Source organism: Nerophis lumbriciformis, linkage group LG19 (assembly GCF_033978685.3).
Source record: "Nerophis lumbriciformis linkage group LG19, RoL_Nlum_v2.1, whole genome shotgun sequence".
NCBI lineage: Eukaryota > Metazoa > Chordata > Actinopteri > Syngnathiformes > Syngnathidae > Nerophis > Nerophis lumbriciformis.
Window position 1 is genome coordinate 25,271,488 of NC_084566.2, and position 25,396 is coordinate 25,296,883.

Consider the following 25,396-nt stretch of genomic DNA (forward strand, 5'->3'; position numbering starts at 1 on the left):
TGTTATTGACTTGTGTGGAGTGCTAATCAGACATATTTGGTCACTGCATGACTGCAAGCTACTCTATGCTAACATGCTATTTAGGCTAGCTATATGTACATATTGCATCATTATGCCTCATTTGTAGGTATATTTGAGGTCATTTAGTTTCCTATAAGTCTTCTTAATTCAATTTATATCTCATGACACACTATCTGTATGTAATATGGCTTTTAATTTTTTGCGGCTCCAGACAGATTTGTTTTTGTATTTTTGGTCCAATATGGCTCTTTCAACATTTTGGGTTGCCGACCCCTGCCCTAGGGGGTGGGGGGTCCCCACATCTGCGGTCCTCTCCAAGGTTTCTCATTGTCCCATGGGGTTGAGTTTTTCCTTGCCCTGATGTGGGATCTGAACCTAGAATGTCGTTGTGGCTTGTGCAGCCCTTTGAAACACTTGTGAGTTAGGGCTATATAAATAAACATTGAATACAAATGACAGAGATCATTCAAAACAAGTTTTTATTTTACTTGTTTAAAAACCAGTAGTTTGAAATGAAACTGCATAAACTACATTTTACTCTTACCAATATTCTAATATTGTACTGTTTATAAAATCATTTTCAAAGAACTACATTAAGAGCTTCCTCTGGGAAGCAATACTTCTGTCTTGAATAAAATACTTCTGTAAACAAAAAAATTTAGTATTTCACATCGCATGCAAATAAATACAAATCTCCAAGATTGATATTAATAAAGTGCAAACTTAAATCTTCTGTCTTGAATAAAATACTTCTGTAAATGTCCCTAGAGTGTGAATGAGTGTGAACGGTTGTCTGTATACCTGTGTTGACCCTGCGATGAGGTGGCGACTTTCCAGGTTGTACCCCACCCTTCCGCCCAAGTGCAGCTGGGATAGGCTCCATCACCCCCCGTGACCCTGAGAGGGACATGCAGTAGAAAAATGGATGGATGGATGGGAAATGCAAATAAATAATCAATTACAATATTGAGAGGACTAAAGTTTCAGTAAGTGGATAAACGCAAGCTTTTATTTAATGAACATATCTTGGCGATGTGCAGAGCTACTGCTTTAGTGATTGTTTTCCACTTTGCTTCTTTCTTATCATACATGGTACCTTGTATAAATGACTCCACCCCAGTAAGCTGCTTCTTAGCCAGAGTTTTTGGTTGTTACGGTCTTGTTTGCCTTGTAAAGAGTTGAATTTCCCGCACTCAGCTGGATGCTGTTTCAGATGCTAGAATAAGTTTGTTGTCTTGCTGCCCTTTTCAAACAAACTTTGCAGCGTGCAGTCATTTGTTCCACGCCTGCTTCCGCGAAACCAAACTACTGACAACACTTTTCTTTTTTCAATCAATGTTTATCAATGTTTATTTATATAGCCGTAAATCACAAGTGTCTCAAAGGGCTGCACAAGCCACAAGCCAAACGTCTCGCTGACTTGTGTTAGCATTAGCAATGTGTTGCTAGGTCTATGAATCTATGCCAGGGGTCGGCAACCCAAAATGTTGAAAGCCAAATTGGACCAAAAATACAAAAAACAAAACTGTCTGGAGCCGCAAAAAAATGAAAAGCCGCATTTAAGTCTTATAATGAAGGCAACACATGACGTAAGTGTTTATATTAGCTATAATAGCCTACTGTAAAAAATTACTATGTGTCGCAGGCTGAAGCAAATCTTGACAGAAATGTTATAATGTAATATTTATTCTACACAATTTTACAACGTTAGAAACCATTAGTAAATCAGAGGCTACTCAGAAGGTGAGATAACTCCTGGAAATGACTGGCTTTTAATGGTCAAAAGTATAGATGTGTGTGTCCAAGTTAAAGGAAACGGCAGGCTGTCTTCTTTTAATAGATTTATTACCATTTTTGGCAAGCTCAGTAATGTTTGCTGTGGTCTGGAACAACATGGCACACACACAACTATCAGAAATGCAGCCAATATTACATACAGATAATGTGTCATGAGACATACAAAACTAAATTACCGGTATATACAAAGAGGATACAAGTAAAGGATATTAAATGAACTCAAATATACCTACAAATGAGGTATAATGATGCAATATGTACACACAGCTAGCCTAAATAGCATGTTAGCATTGATTAGCTTGCAGTCATGCACTGACCAAATATGCCTGATTAGCACTCCAACAAGTCAATAACATCAACAAAGCTCACCTTTGGGCATTCACACACAACATAAAAGGTTTGGTGGACAAAATGAGACAAAGAAGGAGTGGAAGATTTTACATGTAAACAAACTGTTGCGTTTGTTTGTATTTCCCCCCCATCTTTTTCCATTTTCAATCCTTTTTTCAAAATGATCCATGGAGCCACTAGAGCGGTGGGTTGCTGACCCCCGATCTACGCTAAGGAAATCAGGAGGAGGGCAGAAGCTACAGAAGCTCCTGGCAAAAAATATGCCGTAGCAAGAGGATGGGGAAAATTTGTTTTTTTTGTATTTTTTTAAATTTGTCTTCAACAAAAAAATATCTAATTTTTAAATCGATGTATAATCCAGGACTACTATCTTGTCTGAGAAGTTCTTAAAAGGACAGTGGTACCTTGGTTTTCGTACCTCCCACTTTTCATAAAGTTTGTATTTTGACAACGTTTTTTACCAAAAGTTTGTCCCAGTTTTTGCATGTTGTCTTAGTTATCGTATGGACAAACATTGCGCGTAACTTAACAAACCCAAATTAAGTGGCCAAACAGCAACTCATTGTTACATATGGAGATGTAATGTTTGCGGGACGTAGAAAAAAAGGTACTGGTGATGATGAGCAAGCTCGTTTGCCAGCTGCTGAGATGGGGTTTTACCTTAGAGGTCAAGTTACCTGTGTGGACAGGTAACTTGACACTGGACTCTTTTCTTCTTTTTTCTTGATGATTTGATTGCTTTCTACCTTCCTTTATTCCTTCTCTATTTCAGGTCCATGCAGGGGCAGCGCTAGGGGGTGAATACCAGGGTTTAAGCCCTGGATGTTTTCTGAAAAGCCTCAAATCTGAAATGTACATTTGAGGAGGAATAAAAACCTTCAGTACCAGGATCCAACAGAGAGGCAGCAGCTGCGTAAAAAGCCTGCACAACCTACCCGAGCTTTCCCTGAAGAAGCTCTTTTGAGCAGCAGCCTGCCTGAGCATGGAAAGACTGTAAACATGAACGATAGGAAGTTTTTTTTAAATAAAAAATACCGCGACAGACAACAACACTAGCTCTGATAAAACGTGTGATCATTGAGGTTTGTGAATCTTATTTCAAAAGTGTTGGACGTTACTGTACAGGTTTACCAAATGTTAACTTGCTATCAGAAAAGTTATGGTACAAACAAAGTAAATGATTGCATGTTAAAGGGGAACATTATCACAATTTCAGAATGGTTAAAACCATTAAAAATCAGTTCCCAGTGGCTTATTATATTTTTCGAAGTTTTTTTTCAAAATTTTACCCATCACGCACTATCCCTAAAAAAGCTTCAAAGTGCCTGATTTTAACCACCCGTCCATTTTCCTGTGACTTCACATAGTGAAGCCAACACAAACAAACATGGCGGAAAGAACAGCAAGCTATAGCAACATTAGCTCGGATTCAGACTCGGATTTCAGCAGCTTAAGCGATTCAACAGATTACGAATGTATTGAAACGGATGGTTGTAGTGTGGAGGCAGGTAGCGAAAACGAAATTGAAGAAGAAACTGAAGCTATTGAGCCATATCGGTTTGAACCGTATGCAAGCGAAACCGACGAAAACGACACGACAGCCAGCTACACGGGAGAAAGTGTAGTGTAAAGTATGTGTTTGTTTGGCATTAAAGGAAACTAACAACTATGAACTAGGTTTACAGCATATGAAATACATTTGGCAACAACATGCACTTTGAGAGTGCAGACAGCCCAATTTTCATCAATTAATATATTCTGGAGACATACCCTCATCCGCGCTCTTTTCCTGAAAGCTGATCTGTCCAGTTTTGGAGTTGATGTCAGCAGGCCAGGGAAGCTAGGGTCGATAGGGGGTTTAGCTTGCTCGTCTGCGGGAACAAACTGCCGCCATTGCTTGCCGTGCTACCGATGTCCTTTGTCCCTGAATTGCTCACACACTCCGGCAGATTCAATGGGGGTCTGGCGGCAGATTTCTTTTGACTTTATCGTTGGAAATGCATCTGCTTTGAGTGTCGCAGGATATCCACACATTCTTGCCATCTCTGTCGTAGCATAGCTTTCGTCGGTAAAGTGTGCGGAACAAACGTCCAATTTCTTGCCACTTTCGCATCTTTGGGCCACTGGTGCAACTTGAATCCGTCCCTGTTCGTGTTGTTACACCCTCCGACAACACACCGACGAGGCATGATGTCTCCAAGGTTCGGAAAACAGTCGAAAAAACGGAAAATAACAGAGCTGATTTGACTCGGTGTTTGAGAAAATGGCGGATTGCTTCCCGATGTGACGCCACGTTGTGACGTCATCGCTCCGAGAGCGAATATTAGAAAGGCGTTTAATTCGCCAAAATTCACCCATTTAGAGTTCGGAAATCGGTTAAAAAAATATATGGTCTTTTTTCTGCAACATCAAGGTATATATTGACGCTTACATAGGTCTGGTGATAATGTTCCCCTTTAATGGTTTTAATGTAAATAGTCGACCAGTGGGCAATTATTTTCTGATTAGTCAACTAGTCAAATGATTATTGCTTATTATCTGCTGTACATATTTGAATTTGATGTTAAGTCTGCGGCTTGATTTTTTCACCCATTTTTAAATCCTATTATAGTTAATTGAATTGTAACAAAAGAAACATAAATTACTTTGAAACAATTGGTTATACTTTATTACACTACATATATTACTATTGTGAAAAATAAATCAACATACTTTAAATGCAAGATGTCCTGTAAACATGACATTCAGTGAAAACAGTATTTTTTATCCAGTACTGTGTACTGTTTAGCTAAAGGAATACAAGTGTAAACATGAACATTTGTGGCAGTCCATCAATTAAGATTTTACTAAGCAACTAGTCGACAACAAATCTTTGTTGATAATTTTTTTTATAATTGACATTGTTAATTAGGTTTAATTTGCATAAAAATACACAAATATATTTCCAAAGTTACGTAGAAAGAATCCAAACAAGCTTGGATAATAATAACTTTTGCTTCATTAAAGTATATTAATTTATAAGTTTACTCCAGTGCTTTATGTATGCTTTTATGTAGCCAGAAATAAATAAATAAAGAGCAGCAACTTTTTGCGCATGCTATTAAATCCATCACTCTTCTGGGCTAAGCCTCGAATCTTATTTCTATCCTAAATCTGCCCCTATGTAAATGTATCATAGTGTTGGTTTTCAGCTACAAACTTTAAAAAGAAAAATGTCAGGGCTCAAGTTAGTGTTGCATATGAGGGATTTGACTTGGGTGATTGACATGTAACCTCCTGAGAAGTCTTTCGTTGTCTGCTAGCAATTCTACAAGTTTTCAGCTACAAACTTTAAAAAGAAAAATGTCAGGGCTCAAGTTAGTGTTGCATATGAGGGATTTGACTTGGGTGATTGACATGTGACCTCCTGAGAAGTCTTTCGTTGTCTGCTAGCAATTCTACAAGATAGTCCATTTTATTCAGTGACGTGCAAAGGGTTGTAATGATATGAACATTTAGGACTGCAACGATTTATCGACTAAATCAATTACACTTAAAAGAAAGCTCTGATTTATTTTCTGTTGCTTTAATTAAGCATTTAATAAGTGTAACTAATAAAAATGTATAGTTTATTTCAACTATTTTCTTTAAACCATGCATTGTGGCCATAAAGTGTGTCTATCTCATTACTTGAATAATTGAACAAACTAATCGACAGATTACTCTGTTACTAAAATAATTGATAGCTGTAGCCCGAACAAAATGGAAAAAAAATCATACACACAATAAAGTCTCTGAACAAAGTTTAAATAAATTAATAAACATTTAAAAATACAATAAACTGACCAACACACATACAATATACTTTCCTTGGCGAAAGAAACATTAAATATTGTTCTGGCTTCTAAATACTGTATGTTTACCTTCTATTCTTTTAATTTGTAAAGCTTTTAGACTATTTCTTTAATGCGGTTTTGCCTGTATACATCTTTACATATGTATATCAATCTGTTTTAAGAGAGCACAGCCTGTAGGTGATATGGGCAAAATTTAATTACTTGGTTTCTCAGTGTTTATATAAGTTTGTATTGAGGTATGATGTTTGTAATGGTGGGTAAAGACGTTAATGTCCATTCTATTCTTGTTAGCATGTAAGCAACTTAGCAGTTGACGAGCTAGCTGCTTCTTCAGGAAATGAGCGATATGTGATGTAGAACTTAACCTGCAGCATAAAAAAATACCGTCTTTTTCGGAGTATAAGTCGCTCCGGAGTATAAGTCGCACCGGCCGAAAATGCATAATAAAGAAGGAAAAAAACATATGTATAAGTCGCACTGGAATATAAGTCGCATTTTTTGGGGAAATTTATTTGATAAAACCCAACACCAAGAATAGACATTTGAAAGGCAATTTAAAATAAATAAAGAATAGTGAACAACAGGCTGAATAAGTGCACGTTATATGAGGCATAAATAACCAACTGAGAACGTGCCTGGTTTGTTAACGTAACATATTATGGTAAGAGTCATTCAAATAACTATAACATATAGAACATGCTATACGTTTACCAAACAATCTGTCAATCCTAATCGCTAAATCCGATGAAATCTTATACGTCTAGTCTCTTACGTGAATGAACTAAATAATATTATTTGATATTTTACGGTAATGTGTTAATAATTTCACACATAAGTCACTCCTGAGTATAAGACGCACCCCCGGCCAAACTATGAAAAAAAACTGCGACTTATAGTCCGAAAAATACGGTAAATATGAATAGTTATACAATGAAATAAATTTGAATTTTCTCAAGTAAAAATTGCTGAAATTTTACATTTCCTGATCAAACACTGGGTAGGAACCTGAAATGAGGATGGACAAGCCAAGCTTACCCTCTGATTGCGCAATCCTCCACAAACTGGGTTGAATGGCTTCTGTCTGTTTTTGTCGGCATGTTGCTAATACAAGGTTTGCAGAAACCTTTTTTTACACGCCCTGACTTTAAGGAGCCTGTGTAATGTCTTTAATTTAAATGTGACATCATTATTCTTGATAATTGGACAACAAACTGCAGAGAAATGTCATACAGCGAGGCGCACACTACCCTGGCCTACTTACTGGCAGGCACTTATGGCTTCCATCTTTCTACACAGTGGGAAAAAAGAGACACTAATAATATAACCAAAAATAAATATGGAGGACTTTTACAACAAACTAACAGAGCTTCCTGGAGAATGATAGGTGCATGTACCTCTTATAAAAATAAGGTAGGACCACAAATGCCACCCATCTATCCATGTTTTACCGCTTACCCCTCTCGGAGTTGCGAGGCGGCTGAAGCATATCCCAGCTGCAGTCGGGCCGATGGCGGGGTACACCCTGGACAAGTCGCCACCCCATCGGAGGGCCAACACAGATTCACACTCACATTCACACACTGGGCCAATTTTAGTGTCACCAATCAGCCTATCCCCAGGTGCATGCCTTTAAGTATTAACAAATGTATTAAATTGGATTAAGAATTGAATTATTTCCGTATTTTATTTGTTATCCCCTTAGTAAACAACTTGTATTAACATTAGTTACAGTACAAGATGTTGAAGAAAGTTGAAAAATGCCTCACTAGTCATGAACCTCACCGCACATCACTGACTTCAGTGTAAAGTAAGTTTGTCATCATCTCACTGATGTCACGCTTGATGCAAACCCAAAGATGTGGCTGACATTGGTGTGTGAAAAACCTGAAGGCCAAAGAAGAACATCTCAACCAACAGGAGCTTTATCAGCTCAAATAAATGCAGACAACATTTACAAGGTCTCTAAGATGATCAAGTTTAGTCTGCAGCTGATAAGAAGCCTTGAACTGCTGTTCCAGACACTAATTATTCAACATCATGTCTTTCTCTGACCATTGTTATTTCCGTTGTGTCTTCCAGGTGTACACGTACAAGCAGAATGCACTGACAAGGCAGAAGGTCCAGCCCATGCATGGCAGCAATGTCACGGGCGTGGAGGACATGGCGGCGCTGGAGGACCTGCACGATGGCGCCATCATGCACAACCTCTTTCTGCGCTATCAACAGAGACACATCTACGTGAGTTTTGTATATTTGATATTTACGCATGTTTCCATGCACAAACAATCTTTCTGAATCATGAAGGAGAAGCTTTGTTTAGTTATTTTACGGTTAAAATTAGGTAACATGTGTGTCAAGTCTTATACAAATTCGATCTGCTCCGCCCTCTCAGCCGTCGTAGATGCTAGAAGTTGTTCTGATTATGACAGCGCTGATAAGGCATGTACGCTGCTGGATGAGACATGCTGGGGAAAACATTTCAAAAGCTGATTCTTCACATTCTTGTCGAGCCAATCGTCATTTTAAGCCTGGAAGGTGATTTAGTGTGTCGCCAGTCAACAAAAGGCGCAGTGTGGTAACACAAAGCAAAGTAGGACAAAGAGCTTCCAGCGTGTTCTGTGGTACAAACAACTAACATGAACTGGCAATTTCTGCCAAACAAAGCAGCGACAAAGAGCGCTTTGTGTTTTTGTGCAACGCTAACATTTGGAAACTGTCACCTCGTCTCTATAATTGCATCTGAACGTTCTCATATGTTGAGAATGATCCCACCACAACGCTGGTGGAGACTTGAGAAACTTCCTGCCTGCGCCACTTAGTATCTCACGCTCCTTTGGAGCGGAACGCTTTGGAAAACTGCTAAGCTTCTGTACCGCCTTGCTTGGAAACTTACTATGCAGGATTACAGTGGTTCCTAGTTCTTAAACAGCGAGGGGCTGTGTCTACAAATAGGCCTGGGTCGATAACACATTTTGCCGGAAGATATATTCTCCCACAGATTATTGCTTATAAACAATATTATCAGCATTATTTTAAAACAAAATTAAGCATTAATGTAATCATGGTATGTAATAAAGAATAGAACATTACACACGGCGCTCAAAAATCTGTCAAAATGTTTTTAGTATGACTTCGGTAAGCTATGAAGCCGCACCGCTTGATGGATTGTCGGCGCATTAAACAAACAAGTATTACTATTGTGTGTGTAAAAGGACCGCAAAATGACATAATACCTGGCATTTTGTTTCGCAATATTATGCAAAACCAACTTTTCTTACCTTCTGGTACCCGCTGATGTGTATTTAGTACCTGCATAAGTCCTGAAAATGTGTGCGCATCCGCAATTGTAGTCCGTGCCGACACTGTAGTCATAAGCTTCTTTTTCTCTACCTTCTTATGAGGCCTTCATCTTCCGCTGTTGCCAATTCTAATATAAAGTAGCATAAAGTTCGGACTTATATCTGTCAGTAGACGAGCTATCAAAGCGCTAAAAACTGTAGTGGGTTTACATAATTCACCCCTGGAACTTTAGTAATTAGAGGGTTCCGGTCGGACGGTTTTTCAGGGGACACATTCCCGATGTTGATGTTGCATTATTGAACCACGGATGAGAAGATACTGCTCCGTTATTGATTTAAGTAAAGTCTAAATGTCATTAAAACAGTTAGCTCCATCTTTTGACTCTTCTTCCACTCCCGTCCTTGCACGCTACACCGCTACAACAAAGATGACGGGGAGAAGATGCTGTCGAAGGTGAGCCACGTAAATAAGACCGCTCACAAAACGTTGCATCCTGAAGCGACTGTCAGAAAGCGACTTGAAAAAGGTCTGTAAAACATAATCTATGCAATACTTTCACCATATAACCACTATCACATATTATGTGGACCACAAGATAGTGTTTTAAATTTAGAAAAAAATCATAATGTGACCCCTTTTAATGCGCCTTATAATCAAGTACGCCTTTTGTATGAAAAAAGACCTGAATAGACCCGCTCATCAGCAGTGCGCCTTTTAATCCGGTGCGCCCTGTGGTCCGAAAAATACAGTATCCTAAATTAGTAAACAATGAAAATGAAATGGACTCTCAATCTCTGATAACAAAAATGCAACGTCAATAAGTAGCTATTTGTGCATTTGCCGCTGGCTCACTCTGCGCAGCGGTCACTCTGAGCATTTCACGCTTGAATGCGCTATCGTGAGTAGCGACAGGACTGCTGTTTTCAGAGTTCAACTGCGTTGTTTTTGTCACCACTATACACTTATGCTCATGACCTACATATCCACCGCCACAAAATGTGGCACGTTTACATTCGACAAAACCCCCCTGCAAAAAATATACAATGAGTAAAAACTTCATTGGAATTCCTTTTAAAGTATAAGTTATACATGTATCTGTGAGTCTGCAAAATATCTTTCAAATTGATAGATACGCACACCGATGTTTTAGACTCGCTGACCTCCTCTCAAGTCAAGTGGGACCAATCTTGTTTGCTCAGATTTTGCATCACTTCCTACGCTAATTTCATGAATTTGATCAATTAAAAACACACCTTAACTGTAAAACCTATTTTTCTGTTTCTTTGCTTTAACAAGCTTTCCAACGATACCAACCTTTTTAAAATGGAGTAAATATTAAGAAAGTTATGACATTTTTAATATAAAGGTCACACCTAAAACCTTGAGCCCTGTTGACTTTTGTATGGAAGAGGTTGACTATAAATTAATGCATTTTCACTGGGTTAAAAAATTCTTAACTTTCTTATAATTTATCACAGGAAAATAATACTTATTTTGCTGGAATCAACTTATTAACAAGGCCTGTCTGATAATACTGGTTTCATTTAAATAAATGAATCTTTAACATTTTACACACATACCTACAATAAGTATTGAGCCTTATGAAGTGCAGGTTTTCCCAGGTTAGAAACGCTGGGTCAGAGGTGGTTCGTTTTGTTGCCTTTTATTGTTGTCCTCACTTTCCAAAAATGAATTTCTACTATTGATTAAACGCACTGCGGTGCTGAAAGCGATGCGGAGCGGACCCTCTTGCTCCTTGTTTGAAAGCAAGAAAGGAAGAAAACAAACGCTAACATGTCAATTTATGTCGGCAAAGTTATCAAGTTATTTTTTATTTATCGTTCGGCCCAGGCCTATCAAGAAATACATCACTATTGGTTTAGTTCACTTCTAAAAAAACAACAATAATACTGTTTTATTATTTATTCATACGCCCTAACTGGAAGATCATTTTAGCCAATCAGTAGAAAGTAATTACTGAAAAAGAAACAGCAACAACAGTGGATGGAGGACAAGAGGAAGAAAAGTAGTAGTTCTTGTAAGGAGATAATGTTGCACGCCATCATGTCTTACTAACACAAACTCTGCTTTTGTCATCTACACACAAATGTTAAAAGCAGAGCTTTGGAAAGTCTTCCTCATGGCCACTTTGCCAAGTTCTTTCTTACATATTTCACTGGTAAGTGTTCTAAAACAGGAGAATTTAATGACAAAAGAGGGTTTTTCACGCTCTGACTTCTCTGACAATTCATCAGGGGCCCTGGAATTCCGAAGAGCGCCCCTGCTGACATTAACAAGTCATAATAATTCATGACATTCCATTTGTCCTCTCTGGGGTCTGAGGAGTTTGGGAACAGTCACATACAGTACCTACATACGAGAGAGGGATATATAGATATATATTGATGTGTGTGTGTGTGTATATATATATATATATATATATATATATATATATATATATATATATATATATACAGTATGTATATATATATACAGTATATATATATATGAGCTATATATGTGTATATTTGAAATATGTACTGTATGTATATATTATATATATATATATATATATATATATATATATAGCTCATATACTATATATATATATATATATATATATATATATATATATATATATATATATATATATATATATATATATATATATATATATGAGCCATATATGTGTATCAGAGATCAAAAACTTTTACTATATACACACAAAAGACCTATTCCTCTCAAATATTGTTCACAAATCTGTCTAAATCTGTTAGTGAGCACTTCTTATTTGGCAAGGTAATCCATCCCACCTCACACGTGTGGCATACCAAGATGCTGATTAAACAGCATTAATACTACACAGGTGTGCCTTAGGCTGCCCACAATAAAAGGCCACGCTGAAATGTGCAGTTTTATCACACAGAGCAATGCCAGAGATGTCGCAAGTTTTAAGGTAGCGTGCAGTTGGCATGCTGACTGCACCAGAACTGTTGCCTGTGAATTGAATATTCATTTCTCTACCATAAGCCGTCTCCAAAAGGCGTTTCAGAGAATTTGGCAGTACATCAATCCCACCTCACAACCTGTGACCACACCAGCCCAGGACCTCCACATCCAGCAGGTGCACTTCCATGTTCGTCTGAGACCAGCCACCCGGACAGCTGCTGCAACAATTGGCTTGCATAACCAAAGAATTTCTGCACAAACTGTGAGAAACCGTCTCAGGGAAGCTCATCTGCTCACATTCGATGGCGTCTGGCACATTGGAGAGGTGTTTTCTTCACAGATGACAGCGTGAGTGGTTTCGTGTGGGAGAGCGGTTTACTGATGTCAACATTGTGAAGCAAGTGGCCCATGGTGGGGGTGGGGTTATGGTATGGGCAGGCGTATGTTATGTACAACAAACAAGTGCATTTTCTTGATGGCAATTTGAATGCACAGAGATACCATGACGAGATATTCCCCCCAACCCCGTCCCCCAATAAAGCAAAACTGCACATTTCAGAGTGGCCTTTTATTGTGAGCAGCCTAAGGCACACCTGTGTAATAATCATGTTGTTTAATCAATATCTTGATATGCCACACCTGTGAGGTCGGATGGATTATCCTGGCAAAGAAGAAGTGCTCACTAACAGATTTAGACAGATTTGTGAACAATATTTGAGAGGAACAGGTCTTTTGTGTATATAGTAAAAGTTTTACGTGTTGCGTTTGTTTTTTCAGCATATATGTATATATATATATATATATATATATATATATGCTGAAAAAACAAACGCAACACATATATATATATATATATATATATAATATATATATATATATATATATGTATGTGTGGGGAAAAAAATCACAAGACTACTTCATCTCTTGAAGTAGTCTTGTGATTTTTTTCCCCACACATACATACCGGTATATTGCGCTCTACTACGGTATCGAGCACTATTTTTTGGATAACCTTATTAAGACATATATATATATATATATATATATATATATATATATATTGTGTAATACATGACACTTCCTAACTAATGTTAGCATTATTTAATTCATGTGTGAAATCTAACACACACAGACATCCATGCTCCATCCGTGTGCGTGTTTGTGTGCGTGCATCTGTACTGTGATTACAGCCAGCTGGTTTGTGGATTGGTGGCCCCTTCTGTAGATTCCAGTGATTCCACACACACACACACACACACACACACACACTGTCTCCCCCAGTACCCCCAATCATTAATATTCCCCCTCACTAATCTGTGGTTGTTCCGGTCTAGAAATATTCATTCCACTCAGGATTTTCAGGACGCCATCACGTCATGCCAGAAAGATCCCTTCTCAACTTGGTTTATGCCTTTGGAAAGAAAGTTTTAGACAACATGTTGTCTTAGCGTGTAGATGAGTGTGTACCCCATGTGTGCATTAAAGCACATTCATCTTGTTGCTGTACAAACATTGTGTGACATGCCCATTCTCGCTCTGCTCTCATGGGAACTTTTCTCAACGGGGATCAAATATCTTCACTAAAGTTCCTATAGTCTGTCAGGGTTGGTTTTTTTCAGCCATCAGTGCTTAATGCAGTCCCTCCCCCTCACATCTGCAGGTTCACAGGTCAGAGGTGTTTCAACAGCTGGTGACCGCTGCAAATTTGCGCATCAAAGTTGAAAGATCGCAAACTCTCAACACGCCGTCTCCAGCGGCGCAGTCAACGCCACAAAACACACTTTCATGCAGTCTGAGTCACATGTTGTGACACACTGACCTCCTTCAAAGCTCACAGTCATGGCGTCATTGCCGATCGCACATGTGACTGTCAGCAGACGGTTTCTACTGTACTGTACAGATGCTTTAAAAATGGCAGGTTGAAAACAATATGAAAAATTGTGATATTATTCGAAATCGAATGGTTTTTTAAAATTTAGGATCTGATAATCAGCTTGGAACAATCACAAATAAGGAAACAATAGGAAGCGACTGTCTGATTGTGGCGGTCCGCTCCCTGTATGATCAGTGTCAGAGCTTGGTTCGCATTGCCGGCAGTAAGTCGGACACGTTTCCGGTGAGGGTTTGGACTCCGCCAAGGCTGCCCTTTGTCACCGATTCTGTTCATAACTTTTATGGACAGAATTTCTAGGCGCAGTCAAGGCGTTGAGGGGATCCGGTTTGGTGGCTGCAGGATTAGGTCTCTGCTTTTTGCAGATGATGTGGTCCTGATGGCTTCATCTGGCCAGGATCTTCAGCTCTCACTGGATCGGTTCGCAGCTGAGTGTGAAGCGACTGGGATGAGAATCAGCACCTCCAAGTCCGAGTCCATGGTTCTCGCCCGGAAAAGGGTGGAGTGCTAGCTCCGGGTTGGGGAGGAGATCTTGCCCCAAGTGGAGGAGTTCAAGTACCTCGGAGTCTTGTTCAGGAGTGAGGGAAGAGTGGATCGTGAGATCGACAGGCGGATCGGTGCGGCGTCTTCAGTAATGCGGACGCTGTATCAATCCGTTGTGGTGAAGAAAGAGCTGAGCCGGAAGGCAAAGCTCTCAATTTACCGGTCGATCTACGTTCCCATCCTCACCTATGGTCATGAGCTTTGGGTTATGACCGAAAGGACAAGATCACGGGTACAAGCGGCCGAAATTAGTTTCCTCCGCCGGGTGGCGGGGCTTTCCCTTAGAGATAAGGTGAGAAGCTCTGTCATCCGGGGGGAGCTCAAAGTAAAGCCGCTGCTCCTCCACATCGAGAGGAGCCAGATGAGGTGGTTCGGGCATCTGGTCAGGATGCCACCCGAGCGCCTCCCTAGGGAGGTGTTTAGGGCATGTCCGACCGGTAGGAGGCCACGAGGAAGACCCAGGACACGTTGGGAAGACTGTCTCCCGGCTGGCCTGGGAACGCCTCGGGATCCCCCGGGAGGAGCTGGACGAAGTGGCTGGGGAGAGGGAAGTCTGGGCTTCCCTGCTTAGGCTGCTGCCCCCGCGACCCGACCTCGGATAAGCGGAAGAAGATGGATGGATGGATGGATAATAATGGAAAATAATAAAGCTAAGAAAAATGGTAGTAAAAATGCATATTTCCACATCTTTATTTACAACAATTACATATAGTACCGATAAGAGTACTGATGAATACCGGTATCAATAAGAAGTATCGATTTTGGTATGTGTATCGATAAAATCCTAACGCTATGCATGCTTACTTACCACTTTCAATAGTTGTCATCTTGGCTACTTAGCAGAAGGTGAGGGACTAATTTAAAATACTGGCACCTAAAGAGCAACTTGCAGCAATGGAAAATAGTTTGGCACACATTGTGTAGAGAATAATTATAATTTTACATGCAGAAAACAATGTGAAATACATACAAATGATGAATGAAATGTAAAAATTAATATTTACTTTTTTTTACGGGGACACCGATACGGACAGCACTTTGGTACTTTGCCACGAGTTTTTTTTTTTAATTCAATCGTATTTCTCACCTTCTTTAGCAAAGTGCTGGCACTTGCAACTTTCTTAGGCCCCACTGTAGCTTATCTTGCAGTTGTACTCAATAAAATAAAATAAAAAGCACCGACTGTCCGAAAGCATATTCTACCTAAAACTGAGAGTTACGCAACTTAAACACCTCCCCCTCTACACAGCGTATGGACAGCAGAGGGAGCACAACACTTGACAACTCTTGTTCCAACAGGGAAAAAGTAGATATTTGTTTGTTATTTTGTGTGCATTCCATAGCTGTCAGCGTTTGCATTTGAAAATATGGGAAACTTCCCCATAATAGTTGAAAAAGTTATGGAACATGGGCTAGTTTGTTACACGAAAAAACCTGGCCAAACTGAATGAAATGAAAAGTGCGGAAACCAAGATCCTACTGTATGTACACTTATACTAATGCTAGTGAGTGTGACTAGTCGCGTCTCTGTCATTTAACTGTGTTAGCATTAGGGGTGTAACGGTACGTGTATTTGTATTGAACCGTTTCGGTACGGGGGTTTCGGTTCGGTTCGTAGGTGTACCGAACGAGTACACATGCTAGCAGCGACCAGGCTACGACAACATGTAAAAGCCAGAGCTGGAAGACCCTCCTGCCTCGTTAAGATCTCCTGTTTGGGAACACTTTGGCTGCGCGATACAACAATGGAGGACGGAGGTTTGCCGACATTGTTCAGCAGCTGCTTCTGACAACACGTCAAACATGTGTTGCACCTTTCCTGCTTCCGGCTCCCAGACCGTAGTCGAGGAGCACAGGGGAGACACTCCTCCAGGGCCGATGTATTCTCGGGGGCAACACCCTTCACTCTACCCGGCAGTGGGTCTCCACAGCTCCGGACTCCAGGGTAAATGACGAGTCCGACGATTAGTTGCAAATCGTAGCTTTATTGAGGTCTTGCACACAGCCAATCCAACAAAACACTAGCCACTCCATGCACTCATGCTACCGCTCCCTCACCTCGCTCGCCCACACACTCACCTCACATGCTGTCACATATTAAAGGGCCACACACACACACACATACGCCACTCCCATTTGAAGCGTCACCACCGCATTCAAGCAGCTTCTCCTCGGCGAGTCAGGCAGGGCTAAAGCAATAACAAATGTTTTTATAGCAGCAGATATAAACCCATATTGCATTAAAAACTAGATTTTGACCCACTTTTATGGTGGAAGAACAATGAGCCCATATATCCTCTTACTGCCAAGAAAAGTTAATCTGAGGCTGAGTTGTCTTGAAACTGTTTTATGTTGCACTTTATGTAGAAGAAAGGTTTTGTCATTTTATTTAATCTGAGCAACAACTTGAGGCAGTTTAATGTTGATTAACGTGGGCCCCGACTTAAACAAGTTGAAAAACTTATTGGGGTGTTACCATTTAGTGGTCAATTGTACGGAATATGTACTGGACTGTGCAATCGACTGATAAAAGTCTCAATCAATAAATCAAAAAAAGAACTTTATATGTATAAAGGTTTTGTTAAGAAACCATTCTGAGCCTTATCTTATTTAGTTGTTTTTTATATATATGTTGACAACATTAACCGTGGCAATGGACTCTGTGTGTATATGTATGTTATGCCATTGTTTACAAATTTGGTAAATAAATAACCAAAAAATGTTTATTTTGTTGTTTTCTTACTGTACTGAAAATGAACCGAATCGTGACCTCTAAACCGAGGTACGTACCGAACTGAAATTTTTGTGTACCGTTACACCACTAGTTAGCATGTAAGACATCGAGTGTCCAGTACAATGAAAAGACAAACATTTCTTGTTCTTGCAGCTCTCGTGTAGACATTCGTCTGTCTGTCACATCAAAAGGAGAAAAAAAACTCATGCAAGGCATCTGCCGATGTGTCCAAGCACAATAAAACGTGCAGCAGTTTGCTGGCCATGCAAGCGCTGCTTGTTGGCGGCATCCCGCCTACATTTCCTGCCGTCAGTCACGCAAGTCGGCGAGCGCTTTACTCTCATCCTCCAACTTCGTTCCCACATCTGGTCTTCATTTGGCTGCTTTATCCACTCTTGACTGATCTCATTTTGAATTTTTTTTGCCCGCTCGGCTCTACGCATTTTTACATGACGCCTGTCAGTAAAAACACCAGACGTATTTCTTTGTAAGATAACATGACAACAGAGACGCCATTTAGATATTTACTTCATGCTCCACTCAACCAATGATTCACACTTTTTACATCCGCTGTAAATATTTTCACACATTCATTTTAGTATGTTTATTAGTGCATGACTAGCATGTTATGTTTATTGGCAGATTAGCATATTATTCAGCTTGTGTATTGTCAATACATTCGTGTAACTCCTTCAAATTAGTTTACAGTTTTTCAAGCGTTTGCAGGTACGATTAATATGGTTAGTTTGTTGCATCACGTCTGTGGAATGACGAAAAATGACAAGGGGCCTTGGTAATCCACGTTTAACCAATGGTGAGCCCTCTGAAGAGAGTCACAGCCAATTAGCTTGGCCAGGGCATCGCCGTGGAAACTGTTACCAGGAAGAAATGGTGTAGGTGGGGGCAGACAAGGCGACGGGGGGTTATAATTGAGTCCAAATGGTTTCAATTCTTCAACTTAAGTGGAACTGCGGCTTTGCCCAAAGGTATTTTTTTCTTTTCTTTTTTTAACTCTTCACAGAAGTCAGCAGCGCAGAGCCTTCTAGAATGCTCTCGTTCGACTTTACAATGAATTGCATGCACTTTAAAACTACACGCTCAACAGGTGGCGCTAAAGGTCGGAACTGTAGCAAGTCAGAAGAAGAAAATAGTTAGTGCAAAAGGTGCAATTATCACAAATATGAATAGAGGAAAAAAGTAATCGAACGTGTGCACCAAGTCACATGATGACAATGGCCACGCCCCCTAAGTCTCTCCACAGGCTGCTCGTCATGTAAATTTTCTGCTCACCTGCTATTCAAATGTGTTTGTATGCTGAATGTAGGTCAGTCAGTCAGTAGGCCTCATGTGCACAACACAGCTTGGTCGCCAGGCAGACCTTTGCAGAAATAATTGACTTTTTTCACCACAAGTAGATTCGCTCCATGGAAGAACATATATCTGGAAGCCTCTCATGTGACCTTTTGTCACTGCCAAGTACACTTCAGAGCTTTGAACTTGTGCTAATTAGCTCACGAGTGGCCTTCATCCACGTTGTGCGTCTTCACATGTTTTTCTTTCTAAAAGTCAGACGTTCAGTTTGCTTTGGACTGGAGCAGCCGTGTGGTTAGGAGCGCCAGAAGGTGCTTACTGCAGCTTTTTAATGTCTTACCAGCAGTCAAAACATGAACGCTGGAGCCTGGCGACACATTTTTGGTCTCTATTTTGGACCGTGAGCGCTTCAAAAAAGTGTTCCAAACATCTTGTCTTCATTTTGGTTTCTTTGCTGTCCAACATTAGTCATCTTCTCTACACAAAACTGTTTTTAACTTAAAATGAGAAAAAAAGGCATGATTTTGTTTACATGGAGGCAATTTTAAAACGTACGTGTTAATGGAGTCTGTGTCACAATTGGTGCACTCGTGTACTTACACGTAGTCTTTTGAGTACAAATGTGCGTGCACACTAAAAATTACACTCAAAATGGTGAGTGTGTAGTGATGGACACCACCTACAATCAATAGTCGCCATCTGTGCTATGCAGCAAAAGGTAAATAGTAATGGTTCAAACTGAATATACCGAAGCATTGATGCCTCATGAAACACAAGGAGCTCGATGCCTGGATGTGTGTGTCACTTTCAGAAATAAAAACATGTGACCGAATCAACTGCTTTGTCAGTTGACTGTGTTTATCAAGAAACACTTATTTGGCTGCAAATTACCAACTCGTAATGGATATGAATGATCAAATGTGTGTGTGTGTGTGTGTGTGTGTGTGTGTGTGTGTGTGTGTGTGTGTGTGTGTGTGTGTGTGTGTGTGTGTGTGTGTGTGTGTGTGTGTGTGTGTGTGTGTGTGTGTGTGTGTGTGTGTGTGTGTGTGTGTGTGTGTGTTTTATCTGGCAAGTCATTTACCCCATCAATAGTAAATAGTACCATATTTTCCGGACCATAGGGCGCACCGGATTATAAAGCGCACTGCCGATGACTGGTCTATTTTTGATCTTTTTTCATATATAAGACGCACTGGATTATAGGGCGCATTAAAGGAGTCATATTATTATTATTTTTTTTCTAAATTGAAAACACTTCCTTGTGGTCTACATAACATGTGATGGTGGTTCTTTGGTCAAAATGGAGCATAGATTATGTTTTACAGATCATCTTCAAGCCGCTTCCGGATGCGCCGTTTTGTAAGCGGCCTTATTTACATGGCTCACCTTTGACAGCGTCTTCTCCCCGTCATCTTTGTTATAGTGGTGTCGTGTGCAAGGACGGGAGTGGAAGAAGTGTCAAAAGATGGAGCTAACTGTTTCAATGACATTCAGATTTGACTTAAATCAATAACGAAGTAGCATCTCGTCATCCGGAAACAACAACACCGGAAATGTGTCCCGTGAAAAAACGTCCGACCGGAACTCTAATAACTAAAGTTCCTTGGGTGAATAATGTAAAACTCACCACACCGGTATGTTTTAGCGTTTTCATGGCGAGTTTACTGACAGATATAAGTAAGAACTTTATGCTACTTTATATTAGAAATGGCAACAGCGTAGGATGAATGTCTCATAACAAGAAGATAGAGGAAAAAGAATAAGCTAATCAACTACGGTGTTGGCATGAACTACAAAGGCGGACGCGCGCAATTTTTCAGGATTTATGCAGATCCCAAATACAGATTAGCAGGTACCAGAAGGTAAGAAAAGTTGCTTTTGCATAATATTGCGAAACAAAATGCCAGATAATGTCTTACCTTTTACACACACCATAATAATACTTATATGTTGAAGCACATCAAACGGTGCAGCCTACACGTATCTGCCATCTACTGGTCACACATATCATTACACCATGTACCAAATAAAGTTGCTTCGAGGTGGGTTAGCTCAACCAAACTTATTCCTTACATTAGGCGCACCGAGTTATAAGGCGCACTGTCGAGTTTTGAGGGGGGAAAAAGGATTTTAAGTGTGCCTTATAGTCCGGAAAATACGGTACTATAAATAAAGTGGTTAAATACTGTGATCGTCCTTTCTGGTCTGGACGGTAATGGATTTGGGACAGTGCTGCGCTGTCAACATTAGCACACTCAGGAACTACCGTATTTTCCGCACTATAAGGCGCACCGGATTATTAGCCGCACCTTCTATGAATTACATATTTCATCATTTTGTCCACCAATAAGCCGCCCCGGACTATAAGCCGCGCCTACGCTGCGCTAAAGTGAATGTCAAAAAAACGCTGCGCTAAAGTGAATGTCAAAAAAACAGTCAGATAGTTCAGTCAAACTTTAATAATATATTGAAAACCAGCGTTCTAACAACTCTGTCCCAAAATGTACGCAAATGTGCAATCACAAACATAGTAAAATTCAAAATGGTGTAGAGCAATAGTAACATAATGTTGCTCGAACGTTAATGTCACAACACACAAAATAAACATAGCGCTCACCTTCTGAAGTTATTCTTCATTCGTAAATCCTTCGAATTCTTCGTCTTCGGTGTCCGAATTGAAAAGTTGCGCAAGCGTGGTATCCAAAATGGCCGGTTCCGTCTCGTCGAAGTCATCGGGAGTCAGTGTCGCTGTTGTTCTGTGAATCCTGCCTTCCGGAAAGCTCGGACCACAGTTGTGACCGAAATATCTGCCCAGGCATTTACGATCCACTGGCAAATGTTGGCGTATGTCGTCCGGAGCTGTCTGCCCGTCTTAGTGAAGGTGTGTTCGCCTTCGGAGCTGTGTGAAAAAAGCCACCCGGCCTCTTCGCGTAAACTTCCCTTAACCACTCGCTCATCTTTTCTTCATCCATCCATCCCTTCGAGTTAGCTTTTATGATGACGCCGGCTGGAAAGGTCTCTTTTGGCAAGGTCTTCCTTTTGAATATCACCATGGGTGGAAGTTAGCATGGCAAGCTAGAACCACAGTGAAGGATGACTTCTCATTCCCTGTGGTGCGAATATTCACCGTACGTGCTCCCGTTCCACAGTGCAGTTCACAGGAATATCAGTTGCTGTGAAATACGGTAGTAATCCGTGTGCGGATGGAGAGATTGCGTCTTTTTATGAACCGGATCCTTGTCCTTTGTAGGAGCCATTTTGTGGTCTTTACAGATGTAAACAGGAAATGAAACGTACGGTGATATCCGCGCGTTTTTTCTTCTTCTTCCGGGGGCGGGTGGTTGCTTAAAGCGCTTCCTGTTCTATGGGGGCGGGTGCTTTCCTTGGCGGTTGCTTGCGTAGAAGAAGAAGCGCTTCCTGTTCTACCGGGAAAAAAGATGGCGGCTGTTTACCGAAGTTGCGAGATCGAAACTTTATGAAAATTAATCGTAATAAAGCGCACTGTTAGCTTTTGAGAAAATTTGTGGTTTTTAGGTGCGCCTTATAGTGCGGAAAATACGGTAAGTAAACAGTGTGCAGATAGAGTACACTTATTGAAGGGTACTGACACAAATATTCCTATAAAGGCATGCTATGATTTACACAGTAGCTGACTCAGCACTAATGTACAACTCCGCCCTCTCTCTTCAGACGTACATCGGCTCCATCCTGGCGGCAGTCAATCCCTACCAGCCACTGCCTGGCCTGTACGAGCGGGCCGCCGTGGAGTTGTACAGCTGCCACCACCTGGGCGAGATCCCGCCACACATCTTCGCCGTGGCTAACGAGTGCTACCGCTCTCTGTGGAGGAGGCCGCACAACCAGTGTGTGCTCATCAGGTACGTCCCCTCCTTCATATTTCCTTTTCCTATTAGTGCCCTTTGTTGGCCAGGTGCCAGCACTTTGATCAAGCTTCAAAGTCTTTCCAGTCACTCGTCACGTCCTTCCTGGCTGACTCCGTTCCCTTCTCACTGGACACTTTATTACAAAGCCCGTTTCCATATGAGTTGGGAAATTGTGTTAGATGTAAATATAAACGGAATACAATGATTTTCAAATCCTTTTCAACCCATATTCAATTGAATGCACTACAAAGACAAGATATTTGATGTACAAACTCATAAACTTTATTTAATTTTTTTGCATATAATAATTAACTTAGAGTTTCATGGCTGCAACACGTGCCAAAGTAGTTGGGAAAGGGCATGTTCACCACTGTGTTACATCACCTTTTCTTTTAACAACACTCAATAAACGATTGGGAACTGAGGAAACTAATTGTTGAAGCTTTGGAAGTGGAATTCTTTCCCATTCTTGTTTTATGTAGAGCTTCAGTCGTTCAACAGTCCGGGGTCTCCGCTGTCGTATTTTACGCTTCATAATGCGCCACACATTTTCGATGGGAGACAGGTCTGGACTGGAGGCGGTCCAGGAAAGTACCCGCACTCTTTTTTTACGAAGCCACGCTGTTGTAACACGTGCTGAATGTGGCTTGGCATTGTCTTGCTGAAATAAGCAGGGGCGTCCATGAAAAAGACGGCGCATAGATGGCAGCATATGTTGTTCCAAAACCTGTATGTACCTTTCAGCGTTAATGGTGCCTTCACAGATGTGTAAGTTACCCATGCCTTGGGCACTAATGCACCCCCATACCATCATAGATGCTGGCTTTTGAACTTTGCGTCGATAACAGTCTGGATGGTTCGCTTCCCCTTTGGTCCGGATGACACGATGTCGAATATTTCCAAAAACAATTTGAAATGTGGACTCGTCAGACCACAGAACACTTTTCCACTTTGCATCAGTCCATCTTAGATGATCTCGGGCCCAGAGAAGCCGGTGGCGTTTCTGGATGTTGTTGATAAATGGCTTTCGCTTTGCATAGTAGAGCTTTAACTTGCACTTACAGATGTAGCGACCAACTGTATTTAGTGACAGTGGTTTTCTGAAGGGTTCCTGAGCCCATGTGGTGATATCCTTTAGAGATTGATGTCAGTTTTTGATACAGTGCCGTCTGAGGGATCGAAGGTCACGGTCATTCAATGTTGGTTTCCGGCCATGCCGCTTACGTGGGGTGATTTCTCCAGATTCTCTGAACCTTTTGATGATATTATGGACCGTTGATGTGGAAATCCCTAAATTTCTTGCAATTGCACTTTGAGAAACGTTGTTCTTAAACTGTTTGACTATTTGCTCACGCAGTTGTGGACAAAGGGGTGTACCTCGCCCCATCCTTTCTTGTGAAAGACTGAGCATTTTTTGGGAAGCTGTTTTTATACCCAATCATGTCACCCACCTGTTACCAATTAGCCTGCACACCTATGGGATGTTCCAAATAAGTGTTTGATGAGCATTCCTCAACTTTATCAGTATTTATTGCCACCTTTCCCAACTTCTTTGTCACGTGTTGCTGGCATCAAATTCTAAAGTTAATGATTATTTGCACAAAAAAAAATGTTTATCAGTTTGAACATCAAATATGTTGTCTTTGTAGCATATTCAACTGAATATGGGTTGAAAATGATTTGCAAATCATTGTATTCTGTTTATATTTACATCTAACACAATTTCCCAACTCATATGGAAACGGGGTTTGTAAGTACACGGTCTAATGACATCCAATACAAAACTGCATCCAATCCAAAGATGATAATGTATTAACTACAGGCAGTGAAAGATGTTGTCAGCATGTTCATCTCAGGTGTTAATTGGCTGATAATTGCTGCCCTCCAGCAAAGAATTAAGTCCCATGTTTGTTCTGCTGTGTTTGCAGACTGAAAGCTTCTCGCCTCCAGCAACACACTGGTCTTTGAGTCCACATCAAGTCTTTTGACTAACACAACTCATTTTGAGTGTTTGTGTGCGGTCAGTAGACAAGAACAGTTTATTTTAACTTTCTATTTCAGTGCGATAATTAAGAATAAGTCCACTTCACTATCAGTACACGTTTGATGCCTTTATTCCTCGACTTTTTGTTGTTTAGTAGCAAGTAGAAGGTATTTGGGTCATATTCACTTGGCCATTTGTGCGCTTATTAGACCGTTTACTTTTCGACTGACTTTGTGGATTGTTTCTGGTCATTCAGATTCTTTCTACTGTGCAAGAAGCACGGCCGAATGAATTAAATGGCACGTCATTATTACACACAGAAATGTAGTCATGGTGAACAAGTGTTGTGTGTGTTTGAGTTTTGGATTGTTTTGAGTCCTGTGTATTTAGTTCTGAATATGAATTGTGTCTGGTATCATTAATAAGCTGCAAGGAGAGATGGTATTACAATCAATCATTTTAGGACTCTGCTATGTAGCACCTGTGTATGTGCATGGAATGGCGCAGGCCCAGCCCACCTCTCACATAATGCCAAAAAATCAGTGCGGTTAGAAGGGCCAAATCTCTATACTTGACTTGTGAAGGCTGCAAGGTACACTTGGCTGATTGTAAGTGAAGATTAATGGTTGTCGGACTGAGGAATGACGATTGGTTGGAGGCCGAGCATCTGCTAATTACCGTTTCAGTCATAGGCGTTGCCAACATTAGCATGATTATCTCCGCTACAAAGATGGAGTCTGGTAGGATGACGTTGTTTTGATTGACTGACTAAAATTAGCTACTGAAGTGCTAGTA

At 40.5% G+C, this 25,396-nt stretch overlaps 1 protein-coding gene across 5 annotated transcripts in view; it reads left to right on the forward strand.

The window, feature by feature from the left end:
• Positions 1 to 25,396, forward strand: part of myo10 (myosin X) — a 166,105-nt gene that overhangs the window by 89,222 nt on the left and 51,487 nt on the right. For all 5 annotated transcript variants that reach the window (XM_072915215.1, XM_061979123.2, XM_072915216.1 and 2 more), the window contains 2 exons: positions 8,085 to 8,243; positions 22,424 to 22,611. In XM_072915215.1, the coding sequence (XP_072771316.1) occupies positions 8,085 to 8,243; positions 22,424 to 22,611 (347 nt within the window). The remainder of the gene's footprint in view (positions 1 to 8,084; positions 8,244 to 22,423; positions 22,612 to 25,396) is intronic.